Raw genomic sequence first — 17,450 nt, 5'->3', positions numbered from 1 at the left:
AAAATCCTTTTTACCCTTTAGCTCATTTCTTTGTTTTCTTTCTGTTCTTTATTTGCATACTTGTCATCCTGGTTGATTTTGCTGCTTTGGGTTTGTTTGTTCTTCTTCACTGGAAAAGGAGGAGGGGAAAGAGAAACAGAACAGTCAACCTCCACGCAGGTGATATATCTTTTTTGCTTTTCTTATTTCTTCTTCGCTTGAGCAAGTGGCTCGCTCAGGACGGTGGGTCAGGGAACAACAACAAAAAGGCCAGGGACGGTAATGGTATCTGTAAATGCATATGCTTACTCAGAGAAATAGTTTTTAGAATATAGTCAACTATTGATCCATATTTTGTTCATAACATCAAGTTGAAGAAGAAGTATTCTTATACTTTTTGTGCTCGATATTTCCCAATTACATACTTTCTGCAAGATTTAGAACTCCGATCAACATACCAGTAATTAAACACCACATACCACCAAGTAGATAGTAATAAATCTAATCTAATCAATCCCATCCCAGCACCCAACTCAGCTCAGCTCAGTCTAGCTTATCCCAGCCTCAACATGAAGTACATACTAGGGAACTAAACAAGACAGAGCCGAGAGCCGAGTTTCACCAACGCCAACAACAACAAAGGGGATGCGATTACAGTAGATCGAAACACCAGCCAGGCCTGGCTTAGATAACAAGGTTGAGCCACTGTCTCCACTTGGGCATAGCGGCGATACGTTGGCGTTCGGCATGGATCTCGGGCCAGTCGACCTCGCGACGACCGGAGTCGATGTCGATCTGGCTGGTTCGGAGCCAACCCTGTCTTTTCCAGATGAAGCCGCAGAACCAGAAGAAGATGACTACTGGGAGAGCGAGGTAGGTTTGGAAGAACCCTTCTGCGTCGTTGATGCCGCCGCCGGGTGGGCAGATGGCGACGTAGAACTGGAAAGACGGGGGATGTTAGCTTTTGGTTGAGGGTGGGAGAGGGGAGTTGAAGCTTACCTGAGCGATCAAGACGAGAATGTTCAGACTAAGACCAAGATAGGAGCCGTAGACGCCGCCAACGGCCTGGAACGGGATCTCATCCAATGTGCGGCCGTTGTGTTTCCAAGCATTGCGGAAGCGGATGTGCGCCAGGCAGATGGAGCCCCAGGTGAAGAGGGCGGCGAGACCGGAAAGAGCCTGAAGCCAGGCGAAGATAACGTCACCCTTAGCGTCGAGGTTGACATAGCCAAGACCACCGAAGACGATCAAGGTGAGCACCGACACGAGAGGTCGGCCAGAGCGGTCAATGTATGTGAAGATCTTGGGAGCGTATCCTTGTTCGGCGAGGGCAGTCAGGGTTCTCGAGCCACCATAGACACCGGAGACACCGATGGAAAGCACCGAGATGAGAATGACGACGTTCATGAAACTGTCGTAGCCTTTGAGGCCGGCGTCGGCGGCGATGAGGACGAAGGGGGATGCGTTGACATCGATCAGGCCCCCGGCGCCCAGCAGTCGGTTGTCGTCGGAGGCGACGAGTAGACCAACAAACGTGAGACCGAGGATGTAGAAGCTACGAGACAATTCAAGGTTAGTAGGTATTTAAGATGAAGAAGCTCGGGGAAGGGGAGAGATTGGTCCATACAGGGTAATACGCCAGAAGACCTGCTTTACAGCGCCAGGAAGGGCCTTCGCCGGATTCTTAGCCTCGGCAGCTGCAAGACCAACCAATTCAGTTCCGTTGAAGGAGAAAGCGGCCGTGACGAAGACAGAGCAGAAACCCCGGAAACCGTTCCGGAAAGCACCAGGGTTGTACCAGGTCCGCGCTCCCCAGTATTCGCTATAGATGCCGCGAGAGGGTCCACCACCACAAACCAGGATGAGAGCAATGAACATGAAGACGATAATCGCGCCGAGCTTAAGAATGGAAGACCAGAATTCCTCTTCGGCATATCCGAGTGAACCAAAGATGTTCACGGCGATAATCGCAACGAGGAAAACGGAAATCCACACGGCGACACTCACGTCAACCTGCCAGTAGTCTATTGTTAAGCCAGCTACCGTGAGTTCCAAAGGAACGACGACGGCCCATTGAAAGACATAGTTCCATCCCATAGCAAAGCCCCATGATGGATCAATGAATCGAGTTGAGTAAGTGTAGAAACCACCGGACACAGGGTACATAACAGCCAATTCACCAAGCGCATAGACTGCATAGACTGTGTTAGGTTCTATGCGCGGCAAAGGGAAGGAAAGAGAGTGCTGTTAAACTCACCGACATTGAACATCATAACACCAATAATCAAGAAATCGAGGAAGAGCGTTGCTGGGCCCTAAAACCATGTCAGTCTCGGAAATACACTGCATGTCGTCAGAGCATACCCCAGTCCGAAGCGCACTTCCCGAACCAACGAAGAAACCGGCGCCAATGGAGCCACCGATCGCAATCATATGCATATGGCGGGACTTCATGTTCCGATTTAACTCAGAAATGCCGAAACTCCCCTTTCGGCGCTTGAAGGAATTGAGGTTCAAGCCATTGCGCGTCCAGAAATCAAGCTGCTCCGGCTCGTCCACGGTCCCAACATTGTAATTGTCCTGGGTGTAAGGGGGAAGAGAGGCCTCGGCTTTGCCGACGTCCACATCTTTTGCCTCTAGGGCAGGTTTCGACTCCATCCTTGCGATCACCACAAGAAATGAACAGTTCGAATCCGGGAGTTTAAGGAAAAGGTGCGCGGAAAAAGTTCAAGGGCTGGGAGACAGAAGGGGGTGGGGTGGGATCTACGAGGAAGTCGCGCGGGTCACCGTTACTTCTTATTGTCGGCCCATTTCGCCATCGAGATAACAGCCTTGGCCTGTCGACCTCCCAAACCCCCTGCACCTGCAGGCTTTCACCCCAGCTGGAGTGAGCTCAGGACCAATGTCCTGGTTGAACCCTTTTCGGGCCACTAAAGCTCGTGGCACCTGGGCTGAGGTTACAGTGGGATCGCTTGGGTCGGGCCCCGACGGCTTTCATCCAGGATCTGGAGTGAGCAGCGAGGGCAGTAATTGGCAGACAGCATGCCGTTGCGCCACGCGATTCTGGGGGAGGACGAAGCAGAGTGGTCAGCCGGCGTCAGATGCAGGAGATTGTTAGGGTTGTTAGGGTTGGGTGGCTTCTTGGCGCCGCCCGCGGGAGTCTTGGCGCTTCTGGGCCGTTGCCCCTTTTGGCCTTTCTCCGCCGGCATCCAGCGCGGTCAATGAAATTCCCTGTCAGACGCGCCATGACTCGCTGGGTATCGTCGGCCTTGGTTTTGGGTTTCTGGATGTGTAGCATGGGTGAGAACTCGTGTTCCTCGGGTGTGTTACTCTCGCTCCCACCTGCTAGTCAGTCGGGGCTGTGGATGAGGTGATCGTGGTAGCCTGGAACCATGTCGACCGGAATGTGACAGAGGCAAGACCACTTAATATGCTTTAATTAAGTGGCTTGGCCCCCCGGGTCTGGGGAATAGTGTCCCGTGGCCGCGTCCACTCAGATAGACCTCGATAGCCCCGTTGATAAGCAGCATTAATCCTGGCATGACTAACGGCTAGAAGGGGATAAGATTGCCTCGCTGAGAACTTGAGAAGCCTGGGAGGCGAGCCACGGGACCAATCACGCCGGTGCTTGGTTTCCTCGGTTACTTGCCCCTATCCTGCCAGCTGCTGTTCTCTGGTCTCACGAGCAGCTGCTTGCCATTTTGCGGGGTTTGCTCTTGGCCCGTCGAGACGAAGCTGGTCCTCGTATACGAGATGGTTCGCTCAAGAACGCGCCCGTTTATCAGAGGAGATGTTTCTTTATCCACCTGGATTCCCCTTCGTCGGTTCTCATCCGTCAAGCAAGGGAATCAAACCTCCAAGTTCCCAGAGAGCTTAATTCCGATGCAGTGATGTAGCTCTGTCCTCTCTTGTATACGGAATTTCTAGTCCAATGACATCCGACAGAAACGGCGGTAATGGGTGGCCAGTCGGACGATTCCTCTTCGGCAGCTCCTCTCGGTTTCCTTGCGCCTCTGTGTGTTGCGGTCTTTTTTGTCTTTATTTGGTATGTCGACTCTCGCTCAGTCGCCGCTCCTTTGTTTATTGGTAGTTTTTACTGACGCTGGGGTTCCCTACAAAGGGCAGCGATCGGCACCAGGCATATCTTCTGTCGCCCTCCCCAACAAGCCGGTGTCGCTTTTGACCTGGAAAATGGACCTCTTTATGTGCGCTCGCCTCCTATCGCAAGAAACGATGTCGATAAACTATTTCCTCTCATCCAATACAGTGTTTGGTGGGAAGAACGAGATCGTCAACTTGCCACCACGCTTACCAGTCAATCCAGCGCTTTGAGCTCTCCGACAGAAGATGAAAAGGGTAAAGAGCGCACGGTCGCTCCTGGTGGCGATGGCCAGTCCTCGCCGTCAGACAATAAATCAGACGATATTTCTCACAACCTGGTGCAGAATGGTAATGATGGGCCGACAAAGGTGCCGCTCGATACTGGTGAAACCCACTCATTGTGTGCCATTTGCATGGAAGGGTTCAGCACCGCCGACCTTATCAGACCCCTGACTTGCGGGCACATTTTCCACTCGGGGTGCGTGGATCCATGGCTCACCAGGCGCCAGGCTTGCTGTCCTTTGTGCAAGATGAGCTTCTCTAGACACAGAACGCACACAGAGGCAGGGACACATGTCAGTCCATTCATGGTCCCTGTACTGCCTGCGATAGCCTTGGTCAGAACCTCTATACTTCCCCATCGGGTTTGAACTGCACTTTGCGGGCTATAGGGCTATCAACCTGTCAGCAGTCAGCGATAACCAGAGCGGAGCGCCGACGGATTCGTTGGTGCCAAGATCAGGCCAAGAGTGGAATCCAACCTGGTGGCCCGGTTATCGATATCTCGCAATCCCAAATCTGATGCCAAGGAGTCGTATCTTATTTGTGAGTTGGCAATAGGAATCCGTAGTTCACATGAAGTTGGTCGAACGATTGATGACGATTGTTTCTGGTCATGTGCGAAGGGTTAGTTGATGACGGTTATTTGTCCAGCCTCAAGGTCAGAGGGTGTGGTTTGCCCCTCGACGATTTGAAGGGATCCATCGTCCTTCCTCCCCTGAGATTGCATTTTCCTTAATTCGTGGGCGTCGCTTGGGGTTCTTGTTGAACACATCTCCATGCTTTCTTCATCACTCGTTTGTGACCCATCCCCCGTCGTCTTCTCTGGAAGCCCATGCGTGTTGATAGGTAGAGCTCGAAAGAGTGAAACCGATGGTCGTGGTTGCAGGCTGAGTACTTTTATGGCCGCTGGCCGTGAAGCATCTAATGTTTCTTTGTTTGGTCGGGTTTCCTGTTGTCGGTATTGTCTGGTGCTGTTTTGAAATGAACTGAAGCCAAATAACCGTCGAAGCAAAGGCCACAAGCATACCAGGTTCGCAACATAAATTGCTGTACTGGCTTCACGAATGTACCATATTTGGTAGATCGTAGTCAAGGGCGACGCAAAGTTGAATGCTTTGTTGAGGATTGCAGCAACAACGGTGAACAGACCGAGACTCATGATACAGAACAGGACGATCTTCTTTCTCATCCTCAGTTGGGCCTTTATGAGAAGTGGAATTGGAACAGCCAGCATTGCCGCATCCGAAGAGATGTTGAAAACTGCTTGGGTAATGGAATAGTATTGGTAAGTGGCGCACTGCATGTTTCGCACGGGCATAGCCCAGTATTGAGAGAATGGGCGACAATATACGCCATAATATGTGATCATGATTACAACGAAGCCGATGGCTACGTACGCAGCAATGATCTGAACATAGATATGCAATCGCAGGTTCTTCGTCAACCTCCAGAACAAGGTCAGCATGCAGGTCTTTACTCCCCATGTGGATAACAGCATGCACTGCTCGATGCCGACCACAATTTTGCTGCCAAATATTCGATCCTTGACTTCTTGAGTGTTTGCTAGGACTCGATCATTGTCCGCGGGGTCTAAAAGATTGGTCTCATAATGCGCTGCTAGTTGGATGAGGACGAGCATACTCGTGTAAATCATCTTTGGTAAACTCAACTGGTTAGTGCGGGCTTATATTCGAGAGCCGAAAGGCAGTCACTCACGACAGTCGCAGTCATGACATAGTCATCGACTGGTTTCGCCTTAGATTAGCTCAGACTTAACTAGGCCGTACGTAGTAGACATGCAACATACACCCTAGGCGTTTGATGGACCCATTTCCAATACTCCACGATAGTCTTTTCTTAGATGAGCTCCACGTTATACTCAACACCGTACACAGCGTTAGAGACGTACATTCGGGCAATATAAAGAGCGATTGCTATGCTCCCGAATACAACAGCTTCCCTAAGAAGTCGCTGCGGGGTGGGGGATACTTTTCCCATCTTGCGGAAGAAAAAAAAAAAAAAAAAGAGAGAGCCCTGAGGGTATTCAATCTCTTTTACAAGGAGCCCATGCGAAGCGATATGATCTCTCTTGAGAACTGTGTGGAATTCAAAGCTTCGTGCTAAATGGCCGTTAGGCGGAACTCAGGGACATAAAGGGCGGTCTCCGAAATAGCCATGCTCGCCCCTTAGTGCGCACGTACTGGCCGGCTATTATCTCTTGTTATAGGCAAACAGGATCGCAGAGCCCAGACTCTAACGCTCGTGGTTGTTAAGTTCCCTTGGTGGGGAAGAGAAGCAAGGGGGTCTAGAGGGCAGAGAGTGCCCCAATGCAAGGGAGACCGCCGCAGCGAATCGCCGGAAGCTGAGCCTTAGTCGTTGCGGTAAACCCTTTGAACAGTATTAGCCATGGCCTTGTGCAAAGATTCGGCGAATCAGGTTGACAAAGTATTATTGTAATGCGTTTTGGAGCTGCGCGATTTGGACAGAGTTCTGCACCGGAGCATGGACTCTGAATGGATGCCATCAGTGAATTCTTGTAGGCAACTAGGGCTGCCTGGCAAAGACCTATTGCTGCATCTGCATGGCATTCTTGCCTTAGAATGGCGGCTTAAGGGAACGCATCCCTTCCTAAATGCTGACAGCTGCTTGGTCTAGCCTCTTGTTTGGTTTAGTGCCTCAGACTCTGGTCGATTCAATTTCGACACGAGTTGATGCTGCGCAGAGAGGGTATGATTGTAGGTTCAAATGTGCGATCCCGCAGACAAACTGGGCTGCCGAGTCCGTCGGACTATGGTAAAGTTAAAATGTGTCCTATTGCTGTTCGAGTTTTGTCAGTAGCTGTGGGCTGGGGCTTATGCAGTTGAAATGGTAAATGGTAAGGAGCAACCAGTCATGCTTCCTTGCCCGAAATGCACGATCAAATTGATTCATTCCAAGCCCTATTGCCAGTATAACATCACATCTGGTACCGGGCCGATTTATGTTTCCCTGGATGGTAGTGTTCATGACTAGGTCCATTCAATATCGATTCCCCCTTCATTTCTGTGCTGGTAATTATCCAACAAGAATTGGAGTTCATCCATATGCAGGAAATGTTATTGTGGGTAGGAGAAGATGAATGAGTGGGAAGCGGCGGAAGAGACAAAAGAGTCACTGAGCACGTGTCTTCCACTTGTCTGTTGTCTGTTTAGGGCCTATTAGGGACTTCTTATGGTTACCTAGGATTTATAAGCCAGGGATTCTAGGCCAGTAAGTCTAGTGTCTATCTCTTTTTATTATAATGTTTTAGAGTAGTTTGGGTAACTGAAAGGTAAATGGAAGGTAACTATGTGCCTATGTACCTACCTAGAATATAGGTTGTAAGTTATAGGGCAGTGGGGTTAGCGTGTTCCGGTGGGGGGCTGCTGATATGAATGCAAATAATATAAACATGCTAAGCTAGACCTTGACTAGTCATCACAGAACCTGCAGATCACCCCTAGACATTCATCCAACACTTCATCTCCCAACTCAGCTGACAACTGCAGGAAAGGAGGTTCACTCGGCAAACGGCAGAACTGAACAGTCTGGCCAAGATGGATGAGGATTCTGGCAACAGTGACCCAGTACGTGCATCCTCCTTCAAAGTGAATCTTCTAACCTTCTGGTAGCCCTCAAAATGGGACTTTTTCAACTACATCCCCTACATTCTCTCGTCTAATATCGACATACATTTTGCTCCTTCAATGAGGCACCAACCTTCTATTGTCACCCTGGAAGAAATCTTAAGTGCAAAAGACCTATGTCCGCAGAGTATGGGAGGCTGCAAAATTTTTAGAGATCGACACATCAACTATATTGAAAGTGGGACGTACGGTTCAGATGGGAGAAGCAGAGGCCCTCTGTCTTCTGAGGAACAAGACATCAGTCCCTGTCCCTGAAGTCTTCAATGCTTATACAATCGCTGATATCGGATTTATCCTGATGTCGAAAATCCCCGGTATTTCTCTGGGACAATGCTGGAAAGACTTGACCTGGGATGATAAGAGCTCTATTGTCCGACAGCTCGGCGGTTTTATTCGGGAATGGCGCCAGATCGAAGGGCCGCTCTTCGGATCTATCGATGGTGGTCCGTGTGAAGATGTCCTCTTCCAACATCCGTGGGATGGTGAACCCCGTCGCTATGGGCCTTACTCGACAAGAAATGAGTTCAATCAGGGGGTGGTAGAGGCTCTCCGCAACTCCAGACCCCATGCGCAGCTCACGAAGAGAGATGAGCCTCTGGTTGAGAGAATACTCGTATCGCGTGACCAGGATGAAACAAAGGTGCTCACGCATGGTGACTTGCACCAAAGCAACATCCTGGTGAACGGTAATGTCGTGTCTGGAATCATAGACTGGGGTGCAGCTGGCTATAGTATATCGGCAAGGGAATATTTCTGCTTACGGTGGCAAGCGATAGACCTAGAATGGAAGGACCTCATATCCACTATACTTGACGTCGACGAGTATGGGTTTTGGGCTGAAGTCAACCAGTCCATGTTGGACTATACTGGGATTTGAGCTGTATACACAGGCTGATTTCATTTGAGGCTCGTCCAGTTGATGCCAGGAGTTGTCTGAACAGCCCGTGCCGACTTTCCAGCCATTTCATGCCAAAAGTGACATGTACCGTGTGGGGACAAGTTCGTCCACCTCCAGAGACACCAGGGTGTCGATAACCCAATCCTGGCATCTTGGCGCTGCTTTTCACTAAGATCCCCAAGTTTGACCTTGCCAACGGCCTGCATGGTGCGCAGCGGGGTGCTCGTTCTCGGTTCGAATTGGTGCCAAAGTTTGTCGAGGTCAATCACCTTGGCATGGTATAGGTCGCTGGTTAGCTGGTCTCGATGTATTTCTAAAAGGCGGTTTGCAGGGAACTCTGTTGGGTTATTTGAAGTGTCTGTCTGGTACCGAAGGAGATATTCCTACATTTCATGACGAAGATGACACTTCTCAGAAGCCAGCTCTATATGTTCTATTCTTTTCTCCATTTACACCACACAAGTCTTACATATTAATCAAGCAAAAGGCAAGGCCCTAGAAGGGGGGATAAACAGGTAGATATCTTCAAGTCATCAATCAATCCATCATCATGATCATCAAAGAATCAAACAAATTATTCACGCAGATTGCCCGTCCGTGAAGAGCAGAGCACACCGGAACCCTCACACCCACTCACTCACTCAGTCTTTACAACCGCGGCCGAATCGTCTGTCCACCAACCCAAGAATCACCCGCCTCCAAAGTCTGCCACCCAGCCACCGACCCGGCCTCGACGCAGATCATGTTCTTGTATGCCTCGTCGGGTCCGAAATCCGCCATCCCCTTGGCCTTCTCGATCCAGGGGTTCCAAACCACCACGTCGTTGAGCCCTTCCCGGGCGATCGAGTACAGGGGCTTGTTGTCGGCTGCGGACGACACGACGATGGGGACCTGCGGATCGAGGGATTGGTAGACACGGTCGGTTTCCTGCGTGATGGCGACGGCGGGCGAGGATTCGGTGTGCACGGATGCGTTCTGGGTCTTGTCGACGTAGGTTTTGGATTCGAGGCCTTGGACGCGGATTTGAGAGATGTCCTATTGTGAGTGCGTTTGGTTAGCTAACTAGTTCTTCATTGCGCTGTCTTTCATCTCTGCTCCCATACAACACCCAGGGGGGGAGTAATGAATTCATGCCAATAACTCCATTGGGCGATATAAACAGGAATCGACCGAACAAGAAAGAGAAAAAAATGAACTCACCTCCACAGCAAAATACGTATGCAACAACACCTGGAAGTCGAAGTTCTGGCTACCCTTGTTCTGCACCTGCAGGGACGTCTCCAGCCCCTCCTTCGTCAGGGTTACGCTGTACACGAGCCCGAAGTCATAAGCCCATGCGTTCTGGAACTCGGAGCTCAGCATGGGCCGCGAAAGGCCGAAATCCAATTTCACGGCATCGTCGCGGTCCGTGCCCAGCGACTCGGACGACTTTCCGAGAAATTCCCAGTTCGAGTTCCGTGCGAAGCCGTGTTGAGGGAGGGACGAGGTGGCGTGGTTGGGAGGGGGAGGGCCGAAGACCTATACAGGAAAAAAAAGTGGTAAATGTCAGTCATAGTGTTTATTGATTTGAGGTAGAGTGACACGGATTGGGCTGGGTGGGTTTGGTTGTAGGGCAGAGGGACCTTGAGGGATGGGAATGACGTTGACGTACCGGGAAGACGACGGGAATGCCACCGCGGATGGGCTTAGATCCGTCCAAGTGGGCTTTCTCGCTCACGAAAAGCTGCTCCTTCCCGTTGGCCAGCTTCCAGGATGTGACGGTTGCGCCGTAGAGGTAGACCGTGACGGATTCGCCGGTGGGGAGGGATGCGATGACGGTGTTGTCGCTGACTGAGACGCTGGGCTGGGGCAAGGATGCGCCGACACCGATGGCGGCGGGTTTGTTGGAACGGTCCATTTTCGATTAGATGGGGGTTGTGTGTAGGGGGATTGAGATGGAGAGAGGAAAAGAAGGAAGACAAGGAAGAGAGAGAGAGAGAGAGGTGAAAGAAAGAATGGAAGCGCCGGCGATGCGGGGGTCGCCGGCGACAAACAGAGCGGGGCTCTCTGAAGTCACTGCTCGATGGGATCCACTCCGGCCATACTTCGGTCTCGGTCTACTCTACTCTATCAGCTACGGATTAACCTGTTTGGGTATGACTGTCTTAGACATTCAATATGGCATATGTAGCAAGATGGATATTCCAGTAATGTCACCTCAAATAAACACCAATTATGCATAGACCCCACCAGTTCCTCGTGTACAAATCGCAGTCAAAGCACGCCAATGGAACCACACAATCAACAGTCACGCTCGTATGAAGGATAAACAATATCGCCGACCATGATGGTTTTTGATGCAGGGACATCGAAACTATCACCCGTCATAGAAAGAGATGCATGTCTCCCAAAATTGATCTTATTATTGATCTTCCTCGTTTTCGCCAAGGTCGAGAAAGGTTCGTCTCCTCGTATACCGGAGTACTGGTCAATACAGACCATCTGGCATCGTTGACAAGACCCCAGAACATCAAATTGAACGTTTTCGGATCCAATGCTGAACGACTCCCATTGGTCTTCGATGTAAGGTCGTTCGGCATTGGCTCGCTGGGAGAGATTCTCAGCAACCACAATGTTGGCGCGGAAGACATCGGCGGCCACCGCTTTGTTAGAGCTAGCATTGCTAGGCTGGTTGCTGTTCTTGGGCTTGGGTTTGGATTTTATCGTTTCGTTGAGTCGATTGACAGAAGAACGGGAGATGAATAGGATAGGGCTTTCGTTAGATAATAAGATCCGATTCTGTCCAGGAACTGGCGTCGGTATGTCTTGTGGAAATGACCCCGGCATAGTCGATTCGTCCTTGTATTGCGGTGTTTGCACCTTAGAAGCAGCATACCTCGTCGATGTCTGAGGCGGAAATCGGGCAAGTGAGCACGGAACGCCTAGGAAGCCTGAGAAGAAAGAGGAGACGGTTGGAGATGTATAAGCTTGGACGGTGACCTGGTCTCCACACACTGTAGAAGACTTGGCTGCATTCTGACATAGCGAAGTTCTAACCAAATTGGTACCTCCACGACCAAGTGGAATTTCTAAAGAGGATTTTTCTGTTCCTCTCCCACACGAGATTCTCAGAACACCTCTTGCAAGATCAACAAACGGTTGGATGAGCGCCATTTTAGGGTACCTCTTCTGGTTGAGAGCGGTTCCGGTACCCTGGTGGATCAAACACCATTCACGATCCCAAGCCAACCCCTCCTGTGTAATCTCCCATCCCTGGCCATCAGGAACTTTGAAAGCTCCGCAGCTCTTGATGGGGTAAACTGAGAGGCTCTCGATATAGAATCCAGGCGACTGAGATATTGTAGCGTCGATTGCGGGTAGCAACGAGCACGTATTGGGCGATCGTTCCACATAAAACTCCTCCACGAACCCCACAAAATTCTCAATATCCTTGAGATTGGTCATCGCACCGATACTGGCCCTCAAAATCCCAGTCGGACGCCCATCCATCAGGTCGTTGTCATCTCCACATCGCAGTCCATTGGAATAATGGCGAATCATATCGGGCCCAGTCCATCCAAGACTACCTGCTGCACCCCCTGGATTGCATAAAGTACCCGACCTGATCTGGATTTTCTTGACGCTTGCAAGTCTTTCGACCTCGGATTTCCCAATCCAAGCGCCTTGGCTACTGCGTAGATTGAACGCAAGAATCGGACCTTGCGACGACGCATCTTCAAAGTCCACATCTGTGTTCATATAGAACTCGAACACTTTCGCCCCGTTGAAATGCGTCAGAGCTTTTAGTCGTTCGTACAACGTCTTGGCCAGAAACCTCGTATGGGAAGAGATATTCTCCATCGAACCAAAGAGGCGAGTATGAGTATCAAAGGCGGAATCAAGTGCAATGATGCTGTGAAATGGAAGCGTTCCATCCTCCAATCGTTCATGGATCGAGTTCTTTTTTGCATGCCATTGCATACCCTGGGTCAAGACCAAATCTACCGTTCCACCGCCAAAAAACCTTCGTTTGTCGAAAATGTGGCCCGCGCTTTTTCGAACAATCAAGGCACCAAGATCAGGGAATCCGAAGATCTTGTAGAAGCTGAGGACCGTGAAGTCTGGCGCGGCTGAGGCATCGCTCAAATCCAGTGGCGAGGTGGAGACCAGAGATGCTGCATCCAGAAGCGAATACACATCGCCAGTATGACCATATGTATTTCGGATTTGCCCGCACCAGCGAGAAGGGAAGCGACGACCGTTCATGTTCGACTGCGCAGGAAACGCAAACAACTTCGGCCCGTCTTCTGAACTAGCGTCCATGTCCGATATCCATGAATCGACTTCGTCATCGGACCTGAAGCATTTACTCCCCAGGTCTGCCACTTCCCGTGCCCCAACCAGGCTAGTGTGGGAATCAACGTGGTACCCATACCAGAATCCCTTTGGCGTGGCGTCCCGAAACGAATCAACAACCAACTTGATCGCGGCAGTAGCATTTGCAACGAACACGAGATCGAACTCCTCGGGATCAGCATTAAAGAATCGGAGTGCCTTTAGGCGAACATCGTCTATCCTCTGCGTGGACAGCTGGGATGACGAGGACATGGAATGGGGGTTCCCAAACAGGTTGGAGGTAAGGTCCTGCGAGAAGAACTCGATCAGAGACTTGGCGTACAAAGTAGTTCCTGCATGGTCCAGATATGTGGTATCTGCAAGCGATGTATCGACTGATAAGTGTCTAGTTCTTTACTCCCATGCTAGGCGGCACAACGCACCTTTGAGATGAGGATATTCGCGCTCTCGAATAGCATCGACATCTTCCGAATAGCCTTTGCAGTACTCTGGTCGGTGCAGTTGATTCATTGTGACCGTCATGACTAGTAACAAAGCTCGTTAAATGAAGTCAGGCTGGGAAGTTGTTCCTTGCGGCGATCAATCCAACTGGTATCTGCTCAAGAACCGGGTGGCGATATGCAGGAATATGGTAGGTTAGTTAGCCATGGGTGTATTGGAATGCACGTTGAACGGCAAATACTGCTGGCAGCAAGGAGACAAGTCAGTATGCAGTCAGAGGTGGGCAGTATAGTGAAGATATTGGAGGTGGATACTGAGGCATTGAGATAAAGACCAGATCGGAGCTTACCGACGGCGAGCTCCTCTGAGAGTGGGAGAAGTTACCCATAGCAGATCAAGGGTCTTGTAGCTAAAGGAGGGAGGGGAGGGAGGATCGAAATGAGCGGAGTTATGGCTCTAAAGTAATAACAGTTGAGGTGCAGGAAATTAGTGAAAGGTGTCTGATGTATCAAATGGTAGCTCCCTGTGCTCGTGCCCAAATGCAGCTTCCCCCACTCTTGCCTCCTTATCGCGAGTGGGGGGCGTTCGGAAGCCTCCGAGGGACGTGGCTTTACGGCGCTGATCGGCGGTGCTGCCCTTCCATTCGGTGGCAGACGTTGCTGACACGACCACTCATCTTATCCACACGCCCTAGGGATGCATGAAAAATGATGTGCGCGAGCCTCGGTCCTTTTAACGATCTGGTTAAGATGTTAAGAGACCAAATGTGTTCAAGAAGGGAGTTAAAGCACGACGGAAAAATAAAAGCAAAAAGAAATCGTCAGCGACAGGACTCGAACCTGTGCGGGCGAACCCAATAGATGAGATAGATGAGGACCCATTCTAGTCTATCGCCTTAACCACTCGGCCACACTGACTTTCTTGTTTATTCAACTTGATTTCATGTTACTGAAGCAGAAGGCAAGGATTTACATAGATCGCTGGGTAATGCTGCGTACACACTCGGGTAGCACGTGTGCACATTCCATCAGAGGTGCCGTGTACGTACTGAGAGTATTAACTCCCCATTGCTACTATTAGCAGGCAAGTTCCAATTTTATCATTACATAAAGGAACACTTTTTCAGTTCGAAAAGCCGACTCTGAAAACTTACCAGCTGTGATAACTATCCCTCTGAAAGCTCAAATATATCAACACGTTCATTAGAGTACGCCAATACCCCAGTTCGAAAAGTAGGCAAACAGTCAAGTAATTCCCATCTATAATAGTGCTCAATATAAGTTCCACATGTTGGTTCATACAGTCAACAAATGTCTACGGAGTACGGTTTACATTGTCAATGCTGAGGTGTCAGTATTGATGACGTAAGACCCCGCAAAAACAACCCCTCATAAGATGTAACAAGTGGCAAATTCCCCAAGGAACGCTCTAGTGGTTTAGTAGTATGACACTACCCTCCCAAGCAGGTGCGAATCTGTTGTCTTCTGGGCAAGGTAGAGACTCGGGTGCAAATCCCGGCTGGAGCATCTTCCATTTCTTTTTCTTTTTTTTGGGCTTCACCTTCCCTTCCTCCATTTGCCTATCCACGCACGCCATCTCTCTCTCTCTCTCCATCATCAATCATCATGATGATCATTCATTCCATCTGTCATCTATCAATCGATCGTCCCATCTATCCCAACCCATAAGAATAATTCAGACAAAGCGCATCTCGACCTAGCTTTGCAACATGACTTTATCGTACGCAGCAAGCCCACTCACTGTTAATCAATTAACCAGACCATCCATCCATTATCGTCTGTCTGTCTGTATATGTGTGTATACCACGACTTGTAGTCCCTCCAAGTGACCCTAGGTAATCGAACCTCAACTGAACTAACTTAATAATGGCTGCACACCGACCGACATGACTTGGAGTTAAAGGGATCGAACTCGGTCGACCCCCTGAATGTGCATCGATATATATCTATCCTTCTCTGGTAGAGGAAGATAGCTAGAAAGGCAGATAGTATAAATAACTAAAAAGATGGGTAGAGAAACAAAATTATCTCAAATCATAATATCCATTCATTGTACATACAACCAACACTAACTAACATAACTAAACAGAAAAAAGGTATCATAAAAGGTTCTTCAGATCGAAACCAAATAGAGTCATGATCCAATCAACCTGTCCGAAAGTAACTTCGGTAGCCTACCAAGTAGGCAAAATAAAATATTACATACAAAACCAGATCGGAAAGGGGAATGGACAAAGAACAATAACAAAAACAGAGACATAAAGCGGAGGCTTCTTCTTTCCTGTATGTATCCATAGCAGCGGCGTCGTAAACTCGTGAGCGTGTCGAGGTCGTTCAGTCAGTCAGGGGCCATTTTGTCGTCGTAGGGCGAATGTTCAGTCCAAATTCTGGTTCCCGTGTTTCTTTTCTCTCTCTTTCCTTGCTCATCCTTATTTTTCTTCTTTTCTTTTCTTTTGGCCGTGATGAGATTCGTCGCTCGTTCTTCATTATCCTATATCCATTTCCGTGTTCATGTCCAGGTCCAATCCATATCCATATCCATATCCATATCATACCCATGCCCATCAATCATGTCCATATAAATCATGAGGTTTTATCAATTAACAAAGGAAAAAGGGAGTGCATCGTTCTCAAACGACATATTGAGGTCGTCGCGAACTCGAGCTATGACGACGATGCCCACCACCATGGCCGCGACGACTGCTATGGCTGCGTCGGCGCACATGAGTCTCCTTAACGACGACATCGCTGCGGTTATACATGAACAGAGCCCAGAAGGCGGTCCACGAGAAGAAAATGACCTCCATGATGCCGAACGCGAACGAGGCCTTCAGCATCGCGCAGTGCTTGTTCATGTCTCGTGAAAGCGGGTTGTTGGTGCGCGTGCCGTAGGAGCCAAACGGGCCCAGGGAGACCCAGACCGAACCACCATTCCAATCGGAGCAGTTGGCGTTGGCGATGAAGCGCAGTTGGTAGACGCCGGCGATGAAAGCGCCGAAGAAGAGGAGGTCGACGAAGGCGACGAAGATGGCGGAGCGTTTGGTCGTCGAGTGTCGGATCAGGGTGTCGAAGCACCAGAAGACGGCGATGACGCTGACGATGAAGAGGACGAGGATGTAGGTGGGAGTAATGATGTTGGCCTTGAGGAATCCATCTACAAAGTAGGCCTGGATTGCGAGTTAGCGATGATTGGAATCGGGGGCACGAAGGCTCTTCGAGTGGCACATACCAGCATTCCAATGATGGGGATCAAGAAGACAATCTCCACCAGGCGATTGAAGATGAAAAAGAGACTGCCAATCATTTTGGCGGGTCCTGTCAAATCGATACCAGACTAGATAAACTCAGGAATGTCGGTTGAGTGATGATAAGATCGCGAATCACAAAGCACAGAATGATGTTCAAGGGCTACAACGTCATAACCAGCAAGATAGAAAAGGAATGAAGGAAGAAGCAAAGCAAGGGAGGAGGATTGTCGGCAGATTGAGAGACCCGAGCCTGGAAGTTTGTCACTGCTGATCCAATGCAGGCCAGCTCAGAATGCTGCACGAGGGAGGAGTGGATCACAAAGAAAGTGAAAAGGGGGAGGAAAAGCCACGCGCAGAGCTGCAGCTAGACAGAAGAATTTAAACAACGAGGGGAAGATGAGGGAAAACCGAGAGTGACGATGGAGGAGGCTGGGATGCGCGGGGTGGCTGGGGATTTCATTCAGCCTGGTGGAACTTGGGC

The 17,450-nt window shown here is 49.9% G+C and overlaps 7 protein-coding genes and 2 non-coding genes across 9 annotated transcripts; 3 read left to right on the top strand and 6 right to left on the bottom strand.

Moving 5' to 3' along the window:
• Positions 1-663: 663 nt before the first annotated feature.
• Positions 664-2,637, bottom strand: INDA1 (Amino-acid permease inda1; the record flags this gene model as incomplete). The annotated part of the gene is made up of 5 exons (XM_046087903.1): positions 664-918; positions 979-1,534; positions 1,607-2,171; positions 2,237-2,294; positions 2,344-2,637. 5 exons carry the CDS (start codon positions 2,635-2,637, stop codon positions 664-666), a joined length of 1,728 nt encoding a protein of 575 aa, XP_045943871.1.
• A 1,298-nt stretch (positions 2,638-3,935) lies between these two features.
• LDX57_006211 (putative RING finger protein) lies at positions 3,936-4,730 on the top strand (the record flags this gene model as incomplete). Its single annotated transcript, XM_046087902.1, has 2 exons — positions 3,936-4,024; positions 4,100-4,730. The coding sequence occupies 2 exons, from the start codon at positions 3,936-3,938 to the stop codon at positions 4,728-4,730; spliced, it is 720 nt and encodes a 239-aa protein (XP_045943870.1).
• Positions 4,731-4,987: 257 nt separating this feature from the next.
• Positions 4,988-6,016, bottom strand: LDX57_006210 (uncharacterized protein; the record flags this gene model as incomplete). Its single annotated transcript, XM_046087901.1, has 1 exon — positions 4,988-6,016. The coding sequence occupies one exon, from the start codon at positions 6,014-6,016 to the stop codon at positions 4,988-4,990; it is 1,029 nt and encodes a 342-aa protein (XP_045943869.1).
• A 2,207-nt stretch (positions 6,017-8,223) lies between these two features.
• LDX57_006209 (uncharacterized protein) lies at positions 8,224-8,904 on the top strand (the record flags this gene model as incomplete). The annotated part of the gene is made up of 1 exon (XM_046087900.1): positions 8,224-8,904. The coding sequence occupies one exon, from the start codon at positions 8,224-8,226 to the stop codon at positions 8,902-8,904; it is 681 nt and encodes a 226-aa protein (XP_045943868.1).
• A 669-nt stretch (positions 8,905-9,573) lies between these two features.
• Positions 9,574-10,822, bottom strand: LDX57_006208 (D-hexose-6-phosphate mutarotase; the record flags this gene model as incomplete). The annotated part of the gene is made up of 3 exons (XM_046087899.1): positions 9,574-9,960; positions 10,126-10,443; positions 10,577-10,822. 3 exons carry the CDS (start codon positions 10,820-10,822, stop codon positions 9,574-9,576), a joined length of 951 nt encoding a protein of 316 aa, XP_045943867.1.
• A 383-nt stretch (positions 10,823-11,205) lies between these two features.
• On the bottom strand, positions 11,206-13,770 carry hxB (putative molybdenum cofactor sulfurase protein (HxB); the record flags this gene model as incomplete). Its single annotated transcript, XM_046087898.1, has 2 exons — positions 11,206-13,616; positions 13,683-13,770. 2 exons carry the CDS (start codon positions 13,768-13,770, stop codon positions 11,206-11,208), a joined length of 2,499 nt encoding a protein of 832 aa, XP_045943866.1.
• A 749-nt stretch (positions 13,771-14,519) lies between these two features.
• Positions 14,520-14,618, bottom strand: LDX57_006206. The gene has a single exon. It is a non-coding gene; the product is annotated as a tRNA-Ser (tRNA).
• Positions 14,619-15,126: 508 nt separating this feature from the next.
• LDX57_006205 lies at positions 15,127-15,227 on the top strand. Its single transcript has one exon. It is a non-coding gene; the product is annotated as a tRNA-Gly (tRNA).
• Positions 15,228-16,351: 1,124 nt separating this feature from the next.
• On the bottom strand, positions 16,352-17,025 carry LDX57_006204 (uncharacterized protein; the record flags this gene model as incomplete). The annotated part of the gene is made up of 2 exons (XM_046087897.1): positions 16,352-16,888; positions 16,951-17,025. The coding sequence occupies 2 exons, from the start codon at positions 17,023-17,025 to the stop codon at positions 16,352-16,354; spliced, it is 612 nt and encodes a 203-aa protein (XP_045943865.1).
• Between the last annotated feature and the right edge of the window lie 425 nt (positions 17,026-17,450).

Source organism: Aspergillus melleus, assembly GCF_016097325.1.
Source record: "Aspergillus melleus strain CBS 546.65 chromosome Unknown contig3, whole genome shotgun sequence".
Taxonomy (NCBI): domain Eukaryota; kingdom Fungi; phylum Ascomycota; class Eurotiomycetes; order Eurotiales; family Aspergillaceae; genus Aspergillus; species Aspergillus melleus.
Note: the sequence above shows the minus strand (reverse complement) of the source record. Positions and strands in the feature narration are given on the sequence as shown.